We start from the raw sequence: 21,689 nt of genomic DNA, 5'->3' as shown, positions 1-21,689 counted from the left end.
CTCAGACAAAGTACTAAACAAAACATGGACAGTTCTCTGGCTAAGCTTGGTTTCTTTTTCCTCCTCTTGGCATTTGCTTCATTAGGTAATTTGTTCTTCTTCTTTTCTTTTCTTTTTTCTCTTTGGATAACTTCACATAATTTATTTATATATGGAATTAATTAATTAACATTATCCCTAGCTTATGATAATCATCATCATGTACAGATTTCTTCATTCTTTTATTTCATTCAAATTAACAATCGTCTTTTGAAGAATGAAGACCACGGATGTTTTGGTAGTACGTTGTGGTCTTGATTCACTTAATAAAATAAAGAATAATGTTATAGATCTAAATTTAAAATAAAAGACTAACTTAATTGAATTTAATTAATAAAAAATTTGAATATATAATATTATTATAAAATAAATTAGTCATTGATAATTATAATATATATCACAACAAACAATCGTAATTATGAATTTTTTGTCATATTAAGCAACAATAATCCTGTAATTAAATGCCGAATAAAGTTGGTTTTATATTATATGCGAGTATGCAACTTACATTTGGTGGCTAGTGGATCATATGAAAGATGTTTTCTTTACGAAAATGATAGTATGTTAATGTAAAAAAATTTTAATCAAATATATCAAACTATGATCACAAATACTTTGTTTGAGTTATTGTATATTTATATGTGTCAGGATATATTTCAAACACAATATTTATTAACATTTGTTTGACGCATGTTTATTTTATATGTTCAATTGTGTTTTAATAAAAAAAAAATTTACATTCGTTCGACACGTATGTATTTATATTCAACTGTATTTTAATAAAAAATTAACAAATTATCCGTAGAATGATAACGTCATAATCTCTAACTTACTTTCTCTAACTTTGCCTAATATTGTTAAAGATATAATCATTTTGTGTCTCTTCTTATCAATTTAAGTATTTTAGAGAAGTAATTTTATGACATGATATAGTCATTTTATGTGTCTATGTGTCTTATAAAAATTTAAAATTTGTATATCTATATCTGTCGTATTGTATTTTGTGTTAAAAATTTAAAATCAAAATGAGTATTTTTTTTTATTGAAAATTTCGTAGTCCTTCAAATAAATTATAAGGACGAACAAATATTCACTCTAAAATTAATTAACATTAGCCCAATAACTTTTTCGTATATAGATCTTTCGACTTTCATATTTCATTTAAGTTCTCTATTGTTTTGAAGATAGACCAATCACCAAGGATGTTTTCACAGGTGTCATGGTTGATTCGCTTTTATTTCCATATATGACTTCTTGTCTTGTCTGTTTTAGATGACTGTTATTAAGTTTGAAATTAAACTAAAACGAATAAGTTTCAATATACCAATCCTGGCATATATAGTGGCGCTTTTTCGATTTTGAGGATTTTCACAACCGCAACATATGCTATTTACTATTTAGTGGCAATTCTCAAGGCGGTAAGGTCGGCGGTTGACGAGCATGCCATATTGCCACATGCTCCCAAATTCACATTTATTTGTAATTCATCTCATCACCAGTATTTTAATGAAAACATATAAACACAATGAAAAAATATAGGGTATTAATATATTATTTGTCAATTTATTGTCAACAATAATTAATTATTATATTTTAATTATAATTAGCATTGACATGCATAAGGAGACATATCTATAAAGATACTTCTATTAAACACAACTATAAAAAAATATTTTTATTAGATACATCTAGAAAGATATTTTTTTTAAACACAATTATAAACTGACAAAAGTTGATAGAATCCTTATTAGTTACGTAATAGAATTGGAACACAATTAACAATAAATAGTGTTCCGAGTACGACTACCTTAGACGGGTGGAAGGTAATTGAGCTTGGAATGATGAGGTTGAAGCATATGTGTTTTTTCTAGTGAATAACGGCGGTTGAGAGTATATGCAAAGTATCACATATTATATGACATTTTAGACGCCTTATTATTCGAATCCGATAAAAAAAAAAGTGTTTGTATAAAATTATTTTAATATCTCTTTTTTCTAATTTATATTGAAGCTAAATACTTTTTTCACCATGTATTATTCAGTCACTACTATAGTATTATATATACAATCCGCTACTACATATAACAAGAAAATGGAATATATTTTCAGGTGCAAAGGCTGAATTAGAACATCCAAACGCAGCAGAAACCAATAAGTTGGATAAACGAGCATGCCTATCTAATGTGGAGTGTGGTAACGGTTTGTGTGTTAACCGTTTCTGTGATTATAGATCTGACTTCAAAGAAAAAGGTTAGTAATAACTAATAACCACCGTTCAATTTCATTCGGCCGTAAGTATTATGCTAATTTAGTCAAATATATTAAATTATTTAGTAAATCTTAGTTATTAATTTCACATAAAATTAATTGGATCTGAATTTTTATGGATAAATTTTCGAGGAGAGTAATATTTCTAAATTTTAAAGTAGTATGATACATTTTGATTAATATATATTTAAATAGTAAAGACAACAAATAAATAGAAAAATACAAGAAGGAAAAAAATTGAGAAAAGAGGACATGGCTGATTCAGTAATTAAGCATGTCTAATAGGTAGTGTTTGTTTTGAGATATTGAGATAGATACTGGGAGACTGAGATTCGGTATTATATTTGTTGGCTCGGAGATTGATACTAAAATTTTTGTCTCTGTCCTCAAAATTTCAGTATTTCAATACTTTCAAAAATTAGGGACACAAGGGACTGAAATTTTAGAGATGGAAATTGAAACTTTAATAACATTTTATACCTAAAATACCCTCAATTCAATTAATTAATTCCAATTTTACCTTTTTTTCAAATTAAATTAGAATTTCATTCTTGTTTCAATTTATATCTCTCACTTTACACCAAATAAAATACTAAAATTTATTTCAGCATATGTCTCTTGTCTCTATCTCTCAATCTCAATCTTTCAGTTTCTGTCTATCCACCAACTACTATCATAGCAACCAAAAACTAAAATAAAAAATTTAAGATATGAGAGGTAATGATTTATTTTAGAAAAAGGGGGCTAATTAAGCATTATGAAAAATGCATATTTTTTTCAGGGTTGAAGTTTGAAGCTAAAGATCCAAACGCAGAAATTGATATAGTTCTTTCTTGTGAGAGTGAACGCAATTGCCCTCCTGGCTGCCGTTGCTTTAACGCTCGATGTGAGTGCCATCATGCCAATTGATATGGCCATGTTGTTCTAGTTGCTGGCTTTGCTCTTTTTTTATTAAAAGAGAAAAATCAAATAAAATGTATTAGCCAGTTTTCTGTCTAAGAATTCAGCAAATAATCTATCTTAAATTAAATTAAAAATGATATTCTGTTTAATGTAATTCATATGCTATGTGCCCCTCTTTATCTATGAAGGTTGATCAGTATTTTTAAGATAACAACAGTATCATGGTTATAAAATCAGAATAAATTATATTTTTTGTTCTTAATATTTGTAATTTTTTTAAAATATATCTTAACGTTTAGTTTTATTTAATTTTGTCCATAATTTTTTCAATTCATTCAATTTGTGTCCCTAATATTTTACATGGAGTTAATGCCCATGAATAATTTTGACAAAAATTGAAAACACATTAGAGATAAAATTAAATGTAACTAAATATTAAGAATATTTTAAAAAAAATTACAAATGTTAAAGACAAAAAATATATTTTTTCATAAAATTGACATAAGATTTTTCATAATACGGAAGAGATATATATGGAAGAAAATTTATTTCTTCTATTTTAATTGCTTCTGTGTGTTTTTTTTATAGAATTATTGGGCTGTTACGTTTTTTCAAGAATTTTTATGTTATTTTATGTAGAAATATCTATGCTGTTTTTTATCCAATATTTTTGTGTCATTTTGGAGAGACATTTATGTACGTGTTTTTTTTTTAATTCCAAACTTTTACTATTTCATTCTCTTTGGTTTTCTATGTTGAGCTGATAAAATTTCTATCATGTTCAACTATGATTATGGCTTGGAAGAGTGATGCAACTAGGGAACGAATAAGTGGTACAAATTAAAGATGACATCAATAAAAAAGAAGTGAGCAATGAAAACATATTATATGTGTAAGCTACAATTTGAAATCTATGTAAGTAACAATTTAGGATACAGAGTGCGGAGTAGTTTAGAGTAGGATGTATGTATAAGTATAAAGTATGTGGGGATCGCCGGAGTGGAGAAAAGAAAAATAAATGAAGTGTTAAAACGGAAAAGTTCTGCATACAAGTGATTAGGGCTTGTAAGCATTACAAGTCAATTAACCCCTAAACTCCCAAAACGCGCTGCAAGTGTTACGTCCTGTCCTTTACACACGCTATATAAAGATCCCGCGTATATATAACTACTAAATTTAAAAGATTTGTTTCCTTCTTCGTTCTCATTCTTTCCAAGTTTGCTCGTTCTTCTTCTCACGCGTCTTCCCCTTTTTTTTTCTATCGTTCTTTTCCCCTCCTTTCTCACTGGTTTGTTCTTCGTCACCGACGTTAGTTCCTCTCTCTCTAACTCCTGCTTCGTTTTTTATTCGATTTTTTGTTTTCTGAAATCAAAGTTTAAACTCGTTTTGAAGATAATGGATGATTCAACCTCAGATTGTCAGCTGAATCAGGGCGAAGTGGATTATGAATTTGAATCTAACGAAGTTCCTGAGATTTGATTTACATACGATTACTCTAAATTTTGTTGCAGTTATTTGTATAGCATTGTGTAACTGAATAGTTCGTGAACATTGATTGTGAAACTAACGCGTGAACATAAATTTGTGGATTGAATCTAATGTATTAGTTTTGATTAATTATCTGCAATTTATAGCAGACGCTCGGGTGTAGATTAGAATTTTTTGGGTGTATTTTTTGGGGAAAAGTGTGGGTGTATTACAGTTTATGACTTTTTTTTGTTATTTTAGTTGAGTTGTTGCCGTTCGGGTGTATTATATCAGACATGATTGGGTGTATTTTTAGTTTTTGACACGGTGTATTCTGCATCCTCTCTCTGTTGTTGATGACCAGTTTGTTCCTATTTTAGTTGAGTTATTGTCGTTTGGGTGTATTAGATCAGACATGATTGGGTGTATTTTTTGTTTTTGACATGGTGTATTCTGCAGCCTCTCTCTGTTGTTGATGACCAGTTTGTTCCCAAGGTTGGAATGACCTTTACTACCCTTGAAGATGCTGAAAAATTTTACAGGAACTACGCCAAGGCTGCAGGGTTTTCTACAAGAGTTTGGAGCACAAATAGGAAGGGAAACGAGATTAAGAATCAATTGATTACATGTAGCAGAGAGGGAAAATGGAAATCTAAAATATCTCCGACCGAGAAGACGAATCCGACAGCCGGTTTAAACTGTCCTGCAAGAATTTATATACACACATTGAAGGATGTTGGTGCTTGGATCATTTCAAAGGTTGTGCTGGATCATTCACACCCTTGCTGTCCAAGTAAAGCAGAGATGCTCAAACAGCACAGGGAACTAAGCATGTCCATTCGTCGTACAATAGAGAATAACGAGGAGGCTGGTATTAGACCAAGCAAAACTTACCAATCATTTATTGCGGCTGCCGGGGGTCACCGCGAGTTAAATTTTATTGAAAAGGATGTGAGGAATTACATTACAAGAGAAGTTCGTAATGTTTCTGAACAAGAAGATACAAAGAAATTCGGAAAATATTTGTTAAGAATGAAAGAGAAGAATCAAAATTTCTTTTTTGAGCTTGAACTCGAGGAGGATCAATCGATTAAGCTAGCTTTTTGGGCCGATGCAAGAAGTAGAGCTGCCTTTGAGTATTTCGGAGATGTTATTTCATTTGACACTACCTACAATACAAACAGATAACAAACTGTCCCTGTTTATGATGCTAAATTAATGTATTTTTATGAATCCGCGGCAGAGGTGTATATTGGGTATTTTTGGGTGTATACAAAGCATTTGTTGGGTGTACCTAATGATTTTCTATTCTGCACTATGGTAATTTGTTTCAGGTATAATTTGGTTTGTGGTTCTTTTGTCGGGGTGAATCACCACGGTCAGTCAACACTTCTTGGATGCTCTTTGATGAAAAACGAAGAAATTGAATCATTCAAATGGTTATTTCAATGTTGGCATCATTGCATGGGAGGAAATGCTCCGAAAGGGTTTCTCACCGATCAATGCGCATCAATGAAAAGGGCTTTAGAGGCCTGTATGCCAACAACAATTCACCGTTGGTGTATTTGGCACATCATAAAGAAGATTCCAAGCAAATTAAACGGGTACAAGGGACATGCAGAAATTGAACAAGAAATGAGCGAAGTTGTTTGGAACTCTCATAGGAAAGACTCATTTGATAGGAATTAGAATGATTTTCTGCTGAATTTTGGTCTTGTGGACAACAAGTGGCTTTCAGGTAATGTTTGTTTAAAATCTGCAACAGAGGTGTAAATTGCATATTTTTTCGGGTGTATTTATAGTCTGTGTTTGGGTGTATTCTACAGATCTCTATGAAGACCGTCATATATGGGTTCCAGTCTATCTGGATCACCACTTCTGGGCAGGGATGAGAAGCACACAAATGAGCGAGAGCATGCATTCATCTTTTAACAAGTTTATTTCCCGGAACAGCTCGCTTATTCAATTTGTGAAACAATACGATAATTGCCTCGGAAGCAGGGAGCAAGCAGAGAGAGAATCAGATGCTGCAAATTTTCATACGGTCATACTGTGTGCAACCAAATCCTCCATTGAAGCTCAGTTTCAAGATGTGTACACTCATCAAAAGTTTAGGGAAGTCCAAGCACAATTCAGAGGAAAGGCGAATTGCATAACTAGACTAACGAATTCTGCTCTAGGCTATTCAGTATACGAAGTTGGAGAACAAGTTTCCAGCTCAATATTTTTTATTAACAAGTTTATGGTTACTTACGACTCAGTAGCAGCCGAGGTAAAATGCCAATGCTTATTATTCGAGTCAAGAGGGATACTGTGCCGTCACGCACTAAGCGTGTTAAGCTTTGAACGAGTAAGCCAAGTGTCACCCAGATATATACTGGAATGATGGAGTAAGAAGGTAAAGAGGCAACACACACACACATCAAGAGCAGTCACGACGAGCCACTGTTGGAGCCAAGAAGCAAGAGGTTTGACCAATTGGTTTTTTGTTCGCAAAATATTTGCGAATTTGCATCAGAATCGGAGGAGCTGACTGCAATTTTGCACCGTGCGTATGATAACGTCATGGTTGAGATGGAATCATTGAAAGCCAAAAAGAAGGGGACATCTTCTTTATCTCACGAAGACGCCAATTTTGAATCCGTTAACGAGCTTCAAATCCCTCTAAAGATTCGAACAAGAGGACGTCCAAAAAATAGGCTAGGTTTAAAGTTGGGCAAACAGATTGCAAATGCCACAAGGAAGAAGAAAACGAAAGCTTTAAACGAGGTAAAAGTGATGTTCTTTAAATACGTGGTGATTGAGTTTAATTTTCTCGTTAATAGTTTAGCTAATATGTGAGTTTGTTATATTCAGTTAAACCTCTTTGATGCTGTATCAGTGGTGCATTCAAATTCCAGCCAATATCAAGCACGTGTTATGAATTATCAGTTCAGGGTACCAGCAGCAGCGGATAACCCTTTGGGTGCATAGTTACAGAATATGGGTGTAAAAGTACTGTTCGTTTGGGTGTATTTCTGAATTTTCTTGTATTTCACATTTTACATATATATACATATATATACTTCAGAACCTTATTTTTATGTTATAAAATACTGTTTGTTTTTTTTACAACGATTTAAGGGTTTTATGTTATAAAATACAGTTTTCATATAGATGGTTTTAAGTGTTTAGGTTTCAGGATTTTAGGGATAAAGCATCAGGGGGGATAAATGTATGGGTGCATATTCAACTTTCTTTGGGTGTAAACAATGTGAGGTTATGGGTGTATATTTGGTTTGATGTTTTTCCTGATATTATAGTACCTGTAATTCAGACATTTTGAATACAGCAGAGAGAGTTTAATTATTGAAAGAAATTTTACAATAAACTGGATTATAATTGGCAATTTTTTACAGTATGTGTTCAATTTGTTACAAGACTATATAGCATTTACATTAATCAGTGTCAATATCCTTAGAATCTATCTGACAATATGGACTCAATAACAATGAGGATGACTTGGACAGTCTTATTGCATTACTTCCCCTAATGGCTTCAGCTTTGTCTAAATTCATGTCATGGAATAGAATCCGGGAAGCATATTCTACTCTAAAGTGATCCACCTCGTCCTACAGTTAAAAAGAATATTCTGTTTAATCAACCATGTTAATTGAGTAATGTAATAGAGAGTTATTTAGTTTTAAACATATTTACCTGTGTCCAATTGTCCCAGTCATACTTCCGCCTTTTAATGTTTGTGGGCTCAAATATCTCAAGCTACTTCATTACGTAGATAGCACAGTCATAGCTGAAAACAAAGAAAATAAATTACAAATTACATATAGGAAAGTTTAATTTTCAAAGTGAAAGATTTATACCTTGTCTTTTGGCCCGAGATATGAAGGTATGGTGGTACAATTTCCTTGTCCTTGTCCCTTGATTTCAGAGGTGCCCCCAGCATATACTTTAATTTGTGAAATTACATATCCCTTAAAAGATGAAACAAATCAGTAATACATGGATAATTTCAATAATGAGATACACCCAAAGGAGCACAAAGTTACACCTTATATTGAACAGAAATACACCCAACTATTAAAATACAGAACACAGAAATAACTTACAATGAATGTATTCAGGGTAGTTCTCTCATCGGACGGAGATTTCGTGTGATATGGGTCGACTATATAAAATTTTCGCTTTCTTGTATTAGCGAACCATAACCACCAATGCTGTGAATGGCAAACAGGTGCAAATATCTTAAATATGTTCAGATTGAACAGTGTTTTAGTTTATTTGGCACATAAGTAAAAAAGAAGCTACAGAAAGAAGCTACAGAATTTGTAAAGACATGCCCACCATGTCAGAAACATGCCAACTTTCACATCGCCCTGCCAAAAGAGCTCATCAGTGTAACTTCGCATTGGCCGCTTGCAAAATGGGAACTTGATCTTCTCGGACCCTTCCCCCAGGGATCAGGACAAGTTAAATTCCTCATAGTAGGGATAGACTATTTCACAAAGTGGATCGAGGCAGAGCCCCTAGCCAACGCCACTGCTCAAAGAAGCCGGAAATTCCTATATAGAAACATTGTCACAAGGTTCGGGGTTCCACACTCCATCACCACAGACAATGGCACTCAATTCACAGATGCAGGCTTCAGAAAGATAGTAGCCGACTTAAACATAAAGCACCAGTACACCTCCGTGGAACATCCGCAAGCCAATGGACAGGCTGAAGCTGCCAATAAAGTCATATTGGCCGGGTTAAAACGGAGATTACAAGACGCAAAGGGAACTTGGGCAGAAAAGCTTCCATAAGTTCTATAGGCGTATCGAACGATGCCACACTCCACCACAAAGGAATTCCCCTTCCGGTTAGCATACGGAATAGAGGCAATGAATCCAGTAGAGATTGAGGAAGGATTGCCTAGAGTGGTTCATTACAATGAGGGAGCAAATTCCCAACTTCAAAGGGAAGAGCTCGACCTACTACCTGAAATCCAAGACAGAGCTCGGATCAGGGAAGAAGCACTAAAGCGTCGAATGGCTTCCAGATATAATCAAAGGGTAGTGCCGAGAAGTTTCGCAGAAAATTATCTCATCCTAATCTGAAATGATATTGGAACAACTCGACCAGGAGAAGGAAAGTTAGCAGCAAACTGGAAAGGACCCTACCGAGTCATAGAAGTACTTGGGAAGGGCTACTATAGACTGTCTGAACTCGATGGACGAGAGCTTCCCAGATCATGGCACGCCTGCAACCTAAGAAGGTACTACAACTAGAAAAAGTAAAGATCTCACTACTGGATGCACTCTTTTTCCTGAAAAGGTTTTTTAATGAGGCACCAAGTTGAGACTCAGACACTATCCGACTTAAAGGGATGAAAAATTCCCACATGTATATATTTGCACTTTCCTTTAATAAAATATATTTTAGATATTCTACAAGTTTTCAAGACGCATTAATCTGAAGCATTCATCGTCCGATTAGAAAAGCAACAGATCGGCATAAAGTGAAAAGCAACTTCACTGCACGATCACGATAAAGACAATCATCCGATAAAGGTGAAAACGCGATTCACCTAAAAGACGATCTAAAGATAGCAACCACCTTCTACAAATCGACAAAGATGAACACAGAATAATGTAAGAAGTTATCGAAAGTGATCCGAAAAAGAACCTGACGAGGTCTTATGGATTGCTAAATAATAACTTAAAGACTGGCCGACGTAAAGAAGAAGGACCAAGTCAACCCAAGTTACAAGTAAACCCTGGAAAGAGGTCTGGCCAACCCTATTAAAGAGGATTACTTTAACTTAGAAGGGCCCGACATAACAAAGTCATCTTAAAATGAAAAAGTTATAGAAGTAATCCCTGAAAGAGATCTGATAAAGATCCAAGAAAGAGGATTACAAAATAACTTGGAAGAGACCGACATAACAAAGTCGGTTTCCTACAATGAACAAGTTATAAAAGTAATCCCTGAAAGAGACCTGACAAAGGTCCAAGAAAGAGGATTACAAAAATAACTTAGAAGAGGACGACGTAAAGAAGTCGGCCTCCTACAAAACAAGTTATAAAAATCCCTGAAAGAGACCTGACAAAGGTCCAAGAAAGAGGATTACAAAAATAACTTAGAAGAGGCCGACGTAAAGAAGTTGGCCTCCTACAAAACAAGTTATAAAAGTAATCCCTGAAAGAGACCTGACAAAGGTCCAAGAAAGAGGATTACAAAAATAACTTAGAAGAGAACGACGTAAAGAAGTCGGCCTCCTACAAAAACCAAGTTATAAAAGTAGTCCTTAAAAAGAGATCTGGCAAAGATTCAAAAAAGAGGACTACAAAAATAACTGGAAAGAGGACTAACGTAAAGAAATCGATTATGAAAGTGCTAAAGATACAAGAAAAAGCGAGAAAACCGAAAAACAAGTTGGACCCACACAGCCACAACTTCAAAGGATCCAAGCTACAAACAATAAGTACAAAGCAATCCAAAGAGGCCGAGCCGCAAGATTCTAACACTCTCAAAAATCAGAAGAGATACCAAGTTAAATGCAAAAAAACGTGATATAATCTACAAAAGTTAGAAAGCTTCAGAGGCCACCAAAATCTACCTCAAAAAGCTAGAAAGCTACCTTTGTTTTTCAAAATAAAAGTTGCTAGGCAAGCGACTAGAAAGTGTCAGCAGTTAACAAAACAATAAAGAGTTTAAAAGCCCACAAGCCGGGCCAGCTACACAAATGTTCAGAGAGAAATCAGCAAACATCGGGAGCCTTCTTGGCAGCATCATTAGGGGGAGAAGGAGGGCGAGTCTGAATAGGCACGGCATCCACAGTTCCATCCTCCCTGTTCAGAATCTGGCAATCCGGATCGGCTACAACCGGAGGAGCTGAAGAAGTCGACACTTTGGCAGAGGACACAGGGGGAGGTTCAACATCATCATCCTCGTCATCAGGGACAATCTTGCCATCCCTGACAACATTATCCAGGCTGAAGAGGGTAAGGTCGGCCTCGGGAGCAATAACCCGAACTTGTTCCTTCAGGTTCTCGTAAGCAGCAGTCACACTGCCAACGAGATGACCCTGAAGCTCAGAGTAATCTTCCCGGGCACTCTCCAGCTCCCCCCTCAGACGCATCACCTCCCGATAAGACGTAACGTAGCTATCCTTATGCATCAGTACCGTGTCCTCGGCCAGCCGCACAGAAGCTGCCAAAGCAAGAGAATTCGCCTTCTCGTTCTCCAAATCCTTCTCCAACTTGGCAACCTTTACCTCAAGCTCCTCTTTAAGGCCCTTCATCCGGTCGAACTCCTGCTTCGCCTCCTCCATAAACTCTTTGGTGGCATGAAGAGGAATATTCTGAGCAGTTCGGTACAAAGCAGCCCCCATATACGCCATTTTTACACTGTTTCGGGCCATAAATTCCAGATGGCGAAGGATAGACACATCGTCCATAGGAAGAGCACCGTAGGGACCGATTTGCTGATCCACGAATTCGATCACATTGAAGTCGGGAGCATCAAAGTTGAAAGGCTCAGCCGTTTTTTGTTTTTTATTGGGAGGAGCTCCAGAAGGAGCGGCAGAAGTTGGTGGAGGGTCAGCCAGACGAACTCGGGGAGTGGGGATCACCCTCCTCACCCCAGGAGAACTCGGCATGGACGGCTTCACACGTACTTGGAAAGATCCCTCCCCGGCCGCCTTGGCCGAGATGTTTTTAGCAGCAGTCGCCTTCTGTGCTCTTTTAAAAGCCTTCATGGATTCATTATTCTTCATTGCCTCTGCAAATAAAGCACAACAGTAAGAAATTAAGCTGCAAGTCGGAAAGGCATTTATAAGCAATATAAACAGATAATAAAGGGAAAATCAGGAACGCAAAATACCCAGCTCGGTTTGAAGAAGATAAGGATTGGTTAAAAATTTTTTGTATCAAAATGGGGAGGTTGACCCCAATGTTCTTCCAAGACGGTCACAAAAGCTCGCTCAGTTTCATCCAACACCTCCCACGTGTATCTGGACACTCTCACATCTTTTTGCCATTCCAAGGGAAAGGCGGGCTCATCATTTTCATCCAGAAAAAAGGGCCGAGCTCTTTCAACAGCTCGGACCTTGAAAAAGTAATTTTTAAAATCGCGAAACGATTCGTCAAACATGGAGAAGACCTTCTTCCCCTGGGAAGATCGAAAGGAGACCCAAGCTGCCTTCTTTTTTACTACTCCAGGCTTCGTCAAAACAAATAGATAGAAGAAGAGAGATTGCGAGGCAGGAATACCGAAACCATCACACAACAATTGAAAAATTTTCATGAAACCCCAGGAATTAGGGTAAAGTTGAGAGGGAGCAACATTACAAAACCATAGCAGGTTGGTCTCAAATTCAGTAAAAGGGAGGGTGATACCCAGCTGACCAAAGAAGAAGTCATAAGCATAGAAATAATGGCGATCTCTAACAACCCGAGTAGAGAAACAAACTCTCTCTTCAGAAGAGGGAGCGACAAGTTCATAATTCTTTTCATCACCTGCACTACTACAGACCCTATGAAACTGCCTAAGCTGCGCACAAAACTCGGAATCAACCAAAGAAACACACATAAGAACCATTGAGTCCACCCAATCGGCCATGCCCTCAGGAACCTGGGAAGACATCTCTACAACGTTATTGCGAGAAGACATGAGACCAACTAATCCTACAATAAGAAAAGAAGAATGGATTACTAAAAAGCATCTCGGACAAAGGGTGAAACAACTCGACTAATATGATACAGAAGAACAAAAAGGAAAGGAAAACCCTAAGACTCAAACCAAAGTCCTGGGGCATCCTTTGGAGGCAGTAACAAAGCACCGTTTCAGGAAAAAAACTACCGCTTACATTCCAGCATCTCTCAAACAAGAATAGAAGACCTCAAACAGCGAGCATTTTCATAGGAGAAAGACAAAATGCAAAAAGCACAGAAAGTCATCAAAACCACTATCTTCCTACAGTCTATCAGTAAAGAACAAGCATGCATCCCCAAACATCGAAGCACGACAAGTAGAAAGCATCAAAGATACTTCCTTTTTTAGGATCAAACAAAAGTATCACTCAAAGCTTCGAAACCAAAAGCACTAACAACAGGCAGAAGCCCTAAAAACAGCAAGCAACAGGAAAAGCGAAAAATCATGCAAAGAGGCAAAGAAACTATAGAACACACCACGATCAGGCATAAGCAAAAGCAGAAAGATCCAAACTTTCTCCAGCCAAAATCAAAACTTTCTCAAAATAAATGGCGTAAAGAAAGGAAGGAAGAAGAACCAAACCTGGAAAATGGGAGAAAAGCTGCAAAAAAAAAGCAGAAAAACGGAAAGCGAAATCCAGAATCACCCCTCTTCCACGAAAACAGCAACAAAGCAAGCGTCGTAGGAAGGAGCTATGGACTCAAAGCCAGAAACAGAAAGTGAGAGAGTAAAGGGAGAAGTTACGAAGAAAGAGTGAAGAAGAGAAACCGTTTTCTGAGTGTAAAGTTCAAAAATAAAGAAGTTAAGGGAAACGGGGCAATTAATGCCAAATTAATTGGGGCATTAAACCCTCGCACGTTCCCCATAACAAAGCGCTAATACAAAAGCGCGCGCTTTTAGAGGAAAACGTTCTACATTCAAAAAGGTTCTACAAAAGAGGAAGTCGACAAAATGCTCGAGTTCGGCTTCACCCGAGAAGGATCGAAGTCCTAAAACCAAGACTCGACCTCCAAAAGAAAGATCGAGCTCGAGCAGGGGCACTGTTCATACCCTGGGTCAAGCTATCCGACCCGGGATGATTGGCGACAAAGCGACCGACCTCTTCAGGTCAGACTATCCGACCTCTTCCCAAAAGAGCTCGGCCAAATCGACAGGAAAGCCCGAAAAATGGGCCCAACTCAAGGAATACGACCCAGATCCAAAGGCAGTCCAAGCCTATAGAGATAAGGGCAGTTCCATTGAAGATAAGCTGACCTCGCCAAAAGATAAGATAAGATAAGATAAGATAACTAACTTATCTTATCTTATCTTATCTTATCTGGCTGGAGTTGCAGAGGGAGAAAGGTGAATCCGCTCATGATGCGTGGAAAGTAGGGGAAGAGTCTGATTCAAAACCGTCTGCGATAGATCACGTCGAACTGAAGCACTTAAGAAAGAAGCTGATAACTTTTGGTTGATTTGATGCTCATTCTGACACGGTTCATATAAAGTCACAGCACAGACATAACCTGGTTGCTGCTACTAGTCAGGCTCATCAAATGCAAACATGGCTCTTGTTGGCCCCATCTAGAAGGCCCGGCCGTCAACTGCTTATCCTGCAGATGCGGCTGACCTAGATCTAGATGTCCCATCAATAGCGAAGGAAGTGGCTGAACTCGTTCTTTGGGACTTGGACTCTGACTTTCCGTACTCGTCCCTGAACCCAATGGGGAATCCGTCCCTTTCAGCCCCTGAACCTAATGAATCTGTTTGGTACGCTGAGGCTTCTCCTTCCCCTGAAATCGGCCGTAAACAGACACTGCTTGAAGACAAGGGACAAAGACCTCTCTTTCCAATCTCGTAGGAAGTGGAAAGGAAGTAGCTTGTGCTTGGCTTGCTCTAAGCTCCGAAGCTGATGTTCGATTGAATTAACCTCAACAACTCGTGAAAGCAGTTTCACTAATGGCCGAAGTCCTTCTTCGCGCACAGCCAGACCTTCTGCTCGATTGTTTGTTGCGGAAGAAGGCTGGAATCTCTCTCTCCCTAGCCCTAGGATAGAATGTGATCTCTTTCTCTCCACTCCTGGTAGTCGAGTGGCTTATAGCTTATGGGACAAAAGAAAGACAGTCGATTTCTCTTCTATCCTTTCTTGACTCTGCTGACATTCCGCCTTCATCTTTCTTAGGGTTGAAAGAAGAAAGGAGATGTCCTGGTTCTCTCCTATCCTTTTCTATACATATAGTAGCGCCCACGGGCCAGCCATAGATAGTCGAAACTTTTTCTTATCTTATCTAAAAAGGTCACTCTACGACTACTATAAATACACTGGAGCACCTAAGTATAACTCATACTCTGATTCTACTAAAAACCTGCTTAATATCCGTGCTAACTTAAGCATCGGAGTCTCTTGCAGGTACCCCCCACCCTCCGGTGACCAAGGATCAGCAGTGCAGCAAGTCCAACAAGTCGGACACAATAGCTCCGGCCGCCACCAGCCAGCCGGACACGCCATCTCCGACCAAGTACAGAAGATCTCATCCGATATCGACCTCCAGTTTCAGATAACTCCCGAAACAGTTAGTATTCTCAGTTTCAAAAAATGAAAAAATTTTGTGGTGTTTTGCATTATATATTAAGAAGCAGTTGTAAATTTTTTATTCATTAAAAAAAAATTATCAATTGAATTGAGAATGAAAGAGTAATATCATCGAATACAATAAATCGAAAAGTTAAAAAGAAAGGGGAAAAAGGAAAATAAAGAGAGAAGAGGAGATGATCAAGTGAAGAGAAGTCAATGCGAAAAACAGGGAAAAGAAAAAGTATCCTTGTTTGCATGCAGGGTTCCGCCCCGGCTAAGAAGAAATTAACGTTACGTTAATTATCAAAATATTAATGTTACATTAATTATCAAAATATATTAAAAAATGTAGGATAATTTACGCTAATAAAATAAATCGAGTAGTTTAAAATTACGGCGTAAATATCTTAAATTAAAATTGGTTACAGTTCTATCTTAAAATAGAATTAATACGCTATATATTTATATGTATTATTTAAGATAATAACTTTAATATAAATATTTATTATTTTAATTTTTTTAAAAAAATAACTTAATTAAGTTGTTTATTTAAACTGGTTAGTCAAGTACATGTTATTTCTAATTAACTAGTATATTTAATTTAAATAGTTGAATAATAGTTAATGCATTTAAAATATTAAATAATGTAATTGTTAGAATCAATGAACCTGAGTCATGATTCAAGTATAAAAACACACGTATCACCCCAAGTATTGTACAAAGAAAAGAAGAGCTAATCTCTACTCAACGAAAAATGAACAGGTTTTTGGTTAAGCTTGGTTGTTTTGTTGTCCTCCTCTTGGTTTTTGCTTCAGGTCATTTTTTCAAACTTCATATAACTCGTCTATACCTGTAGGAAATATGATTTTGTAATAGCTTTTGTGATATTCCTAATTTCTTTTTTCTAATTTTCCCTGTAATAAAAGGTATAATTGCTCCGATCCAGCTAAAAGTAAAGATTTAAAAACTTCTCCTTAATTTTTTTTTTTTACAGGACTGATCCTTATTCCTTCATGCTTCTTTCTTTCTTCTATTTAAAAGCAATATAATTTTTAAAATTTCAACCAACATTTAAAATCAAAATAAAAAAAATTATTTATAGTGTAACTTTACAAAATTAAAGTAATTATTACAGAAAATTCTTTTATTGGTATACGATGATAGTATCACATCAAAACTTCGTTTACCAAATATCCACAAGCACGCAATATTCCGTTGAATTCATTCTAAACTTTACTGTTAGTTACTTAACTTCCTTTGCAGTGGCGGAGCCACGTTATGAGAAGGGGGCAATGGCCCCCCCAAACTAATAAGGTGTGTGTATAAATTTTTAATTTTTTAGTTTAACTTCTTTTTAATTTTTAATTTTTCTTTCTTCTTAACTTATATTTTTTATGTTAGCCCCTCCCAAAATAATTTCTAGCTCCGCCCCTGTTCCTTTGTGAATGAATTATTTTCCTTGAAGATGGATGAAATTATTCCAATTACCTGTTAAAAAAATATCTATCCATTATTTATTAGGTTATGTTTATTTTTGAGAACATGACAAAATAAGATAATAAAAAAAAACAGAAACATAAAAAATTTAAAAAATTATATAATAATAAAAAATATAATTATAAAAATTAACAAAAATAATAAAAAATAAAAATAAATTATGTTTCTATATCTTTTTTTTCAAGATAAACATAAAATATACTAATTTAGTATTTTTAAATATAATATTTTTATTATATATTATTTATCAAATATAATTTTATATTTTTATGTCTTCTTTTTAATGTCCTATCCTTTGAACAAATGCAACCTTATTTATTAGCTTAAAGCAGTTATCTATATTTATCGTACCATATCGAAAATTCTTATTTATTGGTTCCTATCCGGCTATCCCCCTTTCCCGGAAATTAAAATACCTTTTTTCACATATTGAGTACTCTTCTATTAAGGAAAATGTAATGAAATATTTAGTTAAAAACAGAACAAATATCTTACTGTCTTGATAAGTTCTTCCTTGTTGCACATATATATTCTCTCTTAGACCGGGTTTATTTTTGAAAACAGAATAAGATAAGATACTGTAAATAAAATATAAAGAACAAAAATATAAAATTTTGTATTTTTTGTATTCTATTTAATGATAAATTAAAACAAATTATAAAAATTTAATTTATTCTTATTTTTTTCATTCAAAAAATTTGAGACGAAAAATATAATAATAAAAAATTAACAAAAATAATAAAAAAATAAAAAAATAAGTTGTATTCTTTATTAGTGTCTTCGTATCCTTTCTGTCAGTATAGACACAAAATACACTTATTTAATATTCTTAGATATATTATCCCTATTTATGTCTACTTTATCAAATTCAATTTTGTGTCTTTGTATTTCTATTTCAGTATTTTGTTTATGTAAACAAACACAATCTTAGAGTTTATATTAAAACTATGTACTTTTTTATTATTATGAATTATTCAACCGCTATAGTATTATTTATATAACCCACTATTATATTTAATGAAAAAATGGAATATATTTCAGGTCTAAAAGCTGAATCAGAACATCCAAACGCAGAAACAAAGTTGATTCAACCATTATGCACATCTAATAAGCAGTGTGGTGACTGTTTATGTGTTAACGGTTTCTGTGATTGTAAATCTGACTTCAAAAGAAAAGGTTAGTAATAACTAATAACTAATAAGCAGGGTTCAATTTTATTAGGCGGCATTAAGCTAGGAGTTTTTTTTATCGGTTACAACAGTTGACGTTCGAACTCGAGATCTCTAAATAAAGAAGGAGAGATTATGCATTTTAAGTATAGTTTGTCGGATAGTTGATACGTTTTGATTGATATTTAAACATTAAAGATAAGAGTTACAAAAAGGAAATTAATTTATTTTTTGTTGGATCACTAAATACTAATCTAGTTGAATAAGACAATAACAAATTTGAATTGGTACATAGACTTTCAGAATGTGTGTAAGCCCAAAATCTAGCCCATGATCCACCAATTGTAAGAGTCGTTAGAATAGAATTCCTGGTCTAACCAAAAAAGGGAATACAATTCCTGGGCCTCGAAAAAACCTTGTTTTCGTTCATTCTTCATTATTCTCATTCCCTCTCAAATGTAGTATGTCATATAAAAGCAAATAGTTTTGACATGAACCTAGGTTTCCACTTTGTTGATAAACCATGTACAGGTCTAAGGGAAATCATCTTTTTTTTTCCACGGTATCCTAAAATTCAGTAGGTCAAAAATTAATCCGTTATGGATTAGAGTTTTATTTAAAAGTTTATCGTTGTTCAATGAATTGCTGCATGCATAAAATGAAATTTAAACTCCCAATATTTAGTTAAACGAATTAGTGAGTTAACTACTAGACTAACTTAACTTAATTAAATAAAGTAAAAAAAATTAATAAATTAAATTTTAAATCGATATAAATTAATATCTTTTTATAAAAAATTACTACAATTATATATATATATATATATATTAGTTTTGAAAATTTTAAATTCTAACTCTATAACGATAGAGAAGAAAATGGCTAGAATTTAGAATTCTCAAAATTAATATATATAATAAGAATATTTAAGTTATTTTTTATAAAAAATAATATTAATTTAGACGAATTCAAAATTTGATTCACTATTTTTCGGTCAAACTAATTTGTCTGACCTAATTTTGACAAAAATAATATAATTTAAGTGATTATATGTGTTAAATTTTAATTATTAAAAAATATCTTTAAAAAAATACGTTTTCTGCATCTTTATGAAAGCATCCCAAAAAAAATCATATATTATGCAAATGCGTAAAAAAAATGACAAAGGAGGGTGTTTTGTGTGATATATCATATAACCCATCCAAGAACATTATTGAATATTGATTAAGTAATCCTGTCTAATAGTAACCACAAAATAAAATAAAAACATTTTAAAAGAAGAAAAGGTAATTATTTATTTTAGAAAAAAAGGGGCTAATTAAGTATTATGGAAAGGATAACGTGTATTCTATATTTTACTTTTCAATGGGGAATAAAGTAAAAAAGAAAGATATTACACATGTTCTCTATAAATAATAAAATATAGTAAAAATCTCTTCTTTTTATCTAATTGTACTCCTAAAAATTTTTTTTTTACGGAAAATGCATGTTTTTCAGGGATGAAGTTTGAAGATTTCAGGGATGAATTACAGCTGAATATGCATTGTAAGCATGATTCCGATTGCCATGGCGGCCCCGGCTGCTGGCCCCGTTGCATAAACTTAAGATGTCGATGTGGAGAATTCCATTGACCATGTTGTTCTATTTGCTGGCATTGCTCTTTGTTATTAAGGGAGAAAAAATAAATAAATAAATAAATGTTATATAGCCAGTTTTCTGAGTAAAAATTCTGCAAATAATCTACCGTTAATTAATAAAAATAATATTTTGCTCAATATAATTTATATGCGTATTTGGCCTTTATCTATGAAAGTTGATCAGTATTTAAGATAACAACAGTACCAATAATTTAACATAAGATTTTTCATAATACGATGTTTATTACTTTACCCTTTATTATTACTACTATACATATCATTATTCTTGTTAAATAATAATAGTGAAAAAAAAGTGTATTAAGATGGTGTTAAAATTAATAATGATGAGATATGACATGACATTGGAATAAACATTAAATTATTGGTACCACTTCGAGACTACTCGCTGCCATACACATATTTTGCCTGGAATTAGAGACACTTTAATGGGTTGGTACATATCATTGTCTTCCCCGATTCAGTGTAAGGAGGCTAGCTAGTTTGAGAGTGGTATGTAAACATTAGCATTTAGCACCACAAAAAAAATATATTATTACATTGTCCTCCATAAATTAAACAAAGGCACTTCACTTATTATTATCATTATTGAAGCTCCTTATCCGTTCCAATAAATATACATATATATTCCCAACACACCAGGCAGCTGGCTCTTAAGAGGACTCACCTACTAGGCTACTACTACTATTGTTCCTTTATCGTTATTCATGAGTATGAGCCATCATTTTTATTATAAGCTATCAAATGCCGACACAATTTGTAATGACACATGGCAAAAAAAAAAAAAAAACATATAACAAAAGAAGAAGAGAAGGAAAAGAATTAAATAAAAAAGAAAATAATGCACGTAAGGAAAAAAGCACGCACGCAGTGACTTAGAATGATTAATCAATTACAAACCACTTATAACGGTTAGATATAAGATGCATTTAACTTTTAAAATGATAGACATGGAAACAAATGATGCTTATTTAAGTATACAAATATTATTTAATTTGTAGAAAAAATCCTAAAGTTTGATTAATTAGTTTCAAGGAATTATAATTGCTTCTCAATATATCAGGAGCCCTCCTCTTTAGTACTAATAAAACTGTGAAAAAATAAATAAAAAAAATAAAAAAATATTATATTTTATATTTTTTGATTGATAAATTATAAAGGAGAGAGAGAGAGAGAATTGTTTATAAAAAAATAAGAATAAATAAAGATAAGAAACAAATAAAGATAAAATAAGATAAAACAATAAGTGCTAAAATTGTGGTAGAATTTATATATTCTGTTGGGCTAAATTTATGGGTTCATGAGAGACTTTTTTGTTGTTATTATGGACTAATGTGAAAGAGTAGCAAGCAACGATCTTCAGAGAGCACGTGGAGGCGCGTGCGACACAGAGAAAGATAAGGAAAGAGAGAGGCGCGGCGGAGCTAGGACTGTCGGCGGCAG

General features: G+C 34.3%; 2 protein-coding genes across 2 annotated transcripts; both read left to right on the top strand.

The window, feature by feature from the left end:
- On the top strand, window positions 7-3,375 carry LOC107637581. Its single transcript, XM_016340981.2, has 3 exons — window positions 7-85; window positions 2,149-2,289; window positions 3,089-3,375. Exons 1-3 carry the CDS (start codon window positions 25-27, stop codon window positions 3,214-3,216), a joined length of 330 nt encoding a protein of 109 aa, XP_016196467.1. The 5' UTR covers window positions 7-24; the 3' UTR covers window positions 3,217-3,375.
- On the top strand, window positions 16,650-20,273 carry LOC107637580. Its single transcript, XM_016340980.2, has 3 exons — window positions 16,650-16,743; window positions 18,467-18,601; window positions 20,089-20,273. Exons 1-3 carry the CDS (start codon window positions 16,683-16,685, stop codon window positions 20,220-20,222), a joined length of 330 nt encoding a protein of 109 aa, XP_016196466.1. The 5' UTR covers window positions 16,650-16,682; the 3' UTR covers window positions 20,223-20,273.

Source organism: Arachis ipaensis, chromosome B04 (genome assembly GCF_000816755.2).
Source record: "Arachis ipaensis cultivar K30076 chromosome B04, Araip1.1, whole genome shotgun sequence".
Lineage (NCBI taxonomy): Eukaryota > Viridiplantae > Streptophyta > Magnoliopsida > Fabales > Fabaceae > Arachis > Arachis ipaensis.
Note: the sequence above shows the minus strand (reverse complement) of the source record. Positions and strands in the feature narration are given on the sequence as shown.

What these genes read in the sequence shown, in the direction of transcription:
- LOC107637581 (XM_016340981.2), top strand. Translation starts at nt 25, where the DNA reads ATGGACAGTTCTCTGGCTAAGCTTGGTTTCTTTTTCCTCCTCTTGGCA. An exon ending in CTTGGCATTTGCTTCATTAG is followed by an intron (nt 86 to 2,148) that starts GTAATTTGTTCT and finishes ATATATTTTCAG; the next exon opens with GTGCAAAGGCTGAATTAGAA. An exon ending in ATCTGACTTCAAAGAAAAAG is followed by an intron (nt 2,290 to 3,088) that starts GTTAGTAATAAC and finishes TATTTTTTTCAG; the next exon opens with GGTTGAAGTTTGAAGCTAAA.
- LOC107637580 (XM_016340980.2), top strand. Translation starts at nt 16,683, where the DNA reads ATGAACAGGTTTTTGGTTAAGCTTGGTTGTTTTGTTGTCCTCCTCTTG. An exon ending in CCTCTTGGTTTTTGCTTCAG is followed by an intron (nt 16,744 to 18,466) that starts GTCATTTTTTCA and finishes AATATATTTCAG; the next exon opens with GTCTAAAAGCTGAATCAGAA. An exon ending in ATCTGACTTCAAAAGAAAAG is followed by an intron (nt 18,602 to 20,088) that starts GTTAGTAATAAC and finishes CATGTTTTTCAG; the next exon opens with GGATGAAGTTTGAAGATTTC.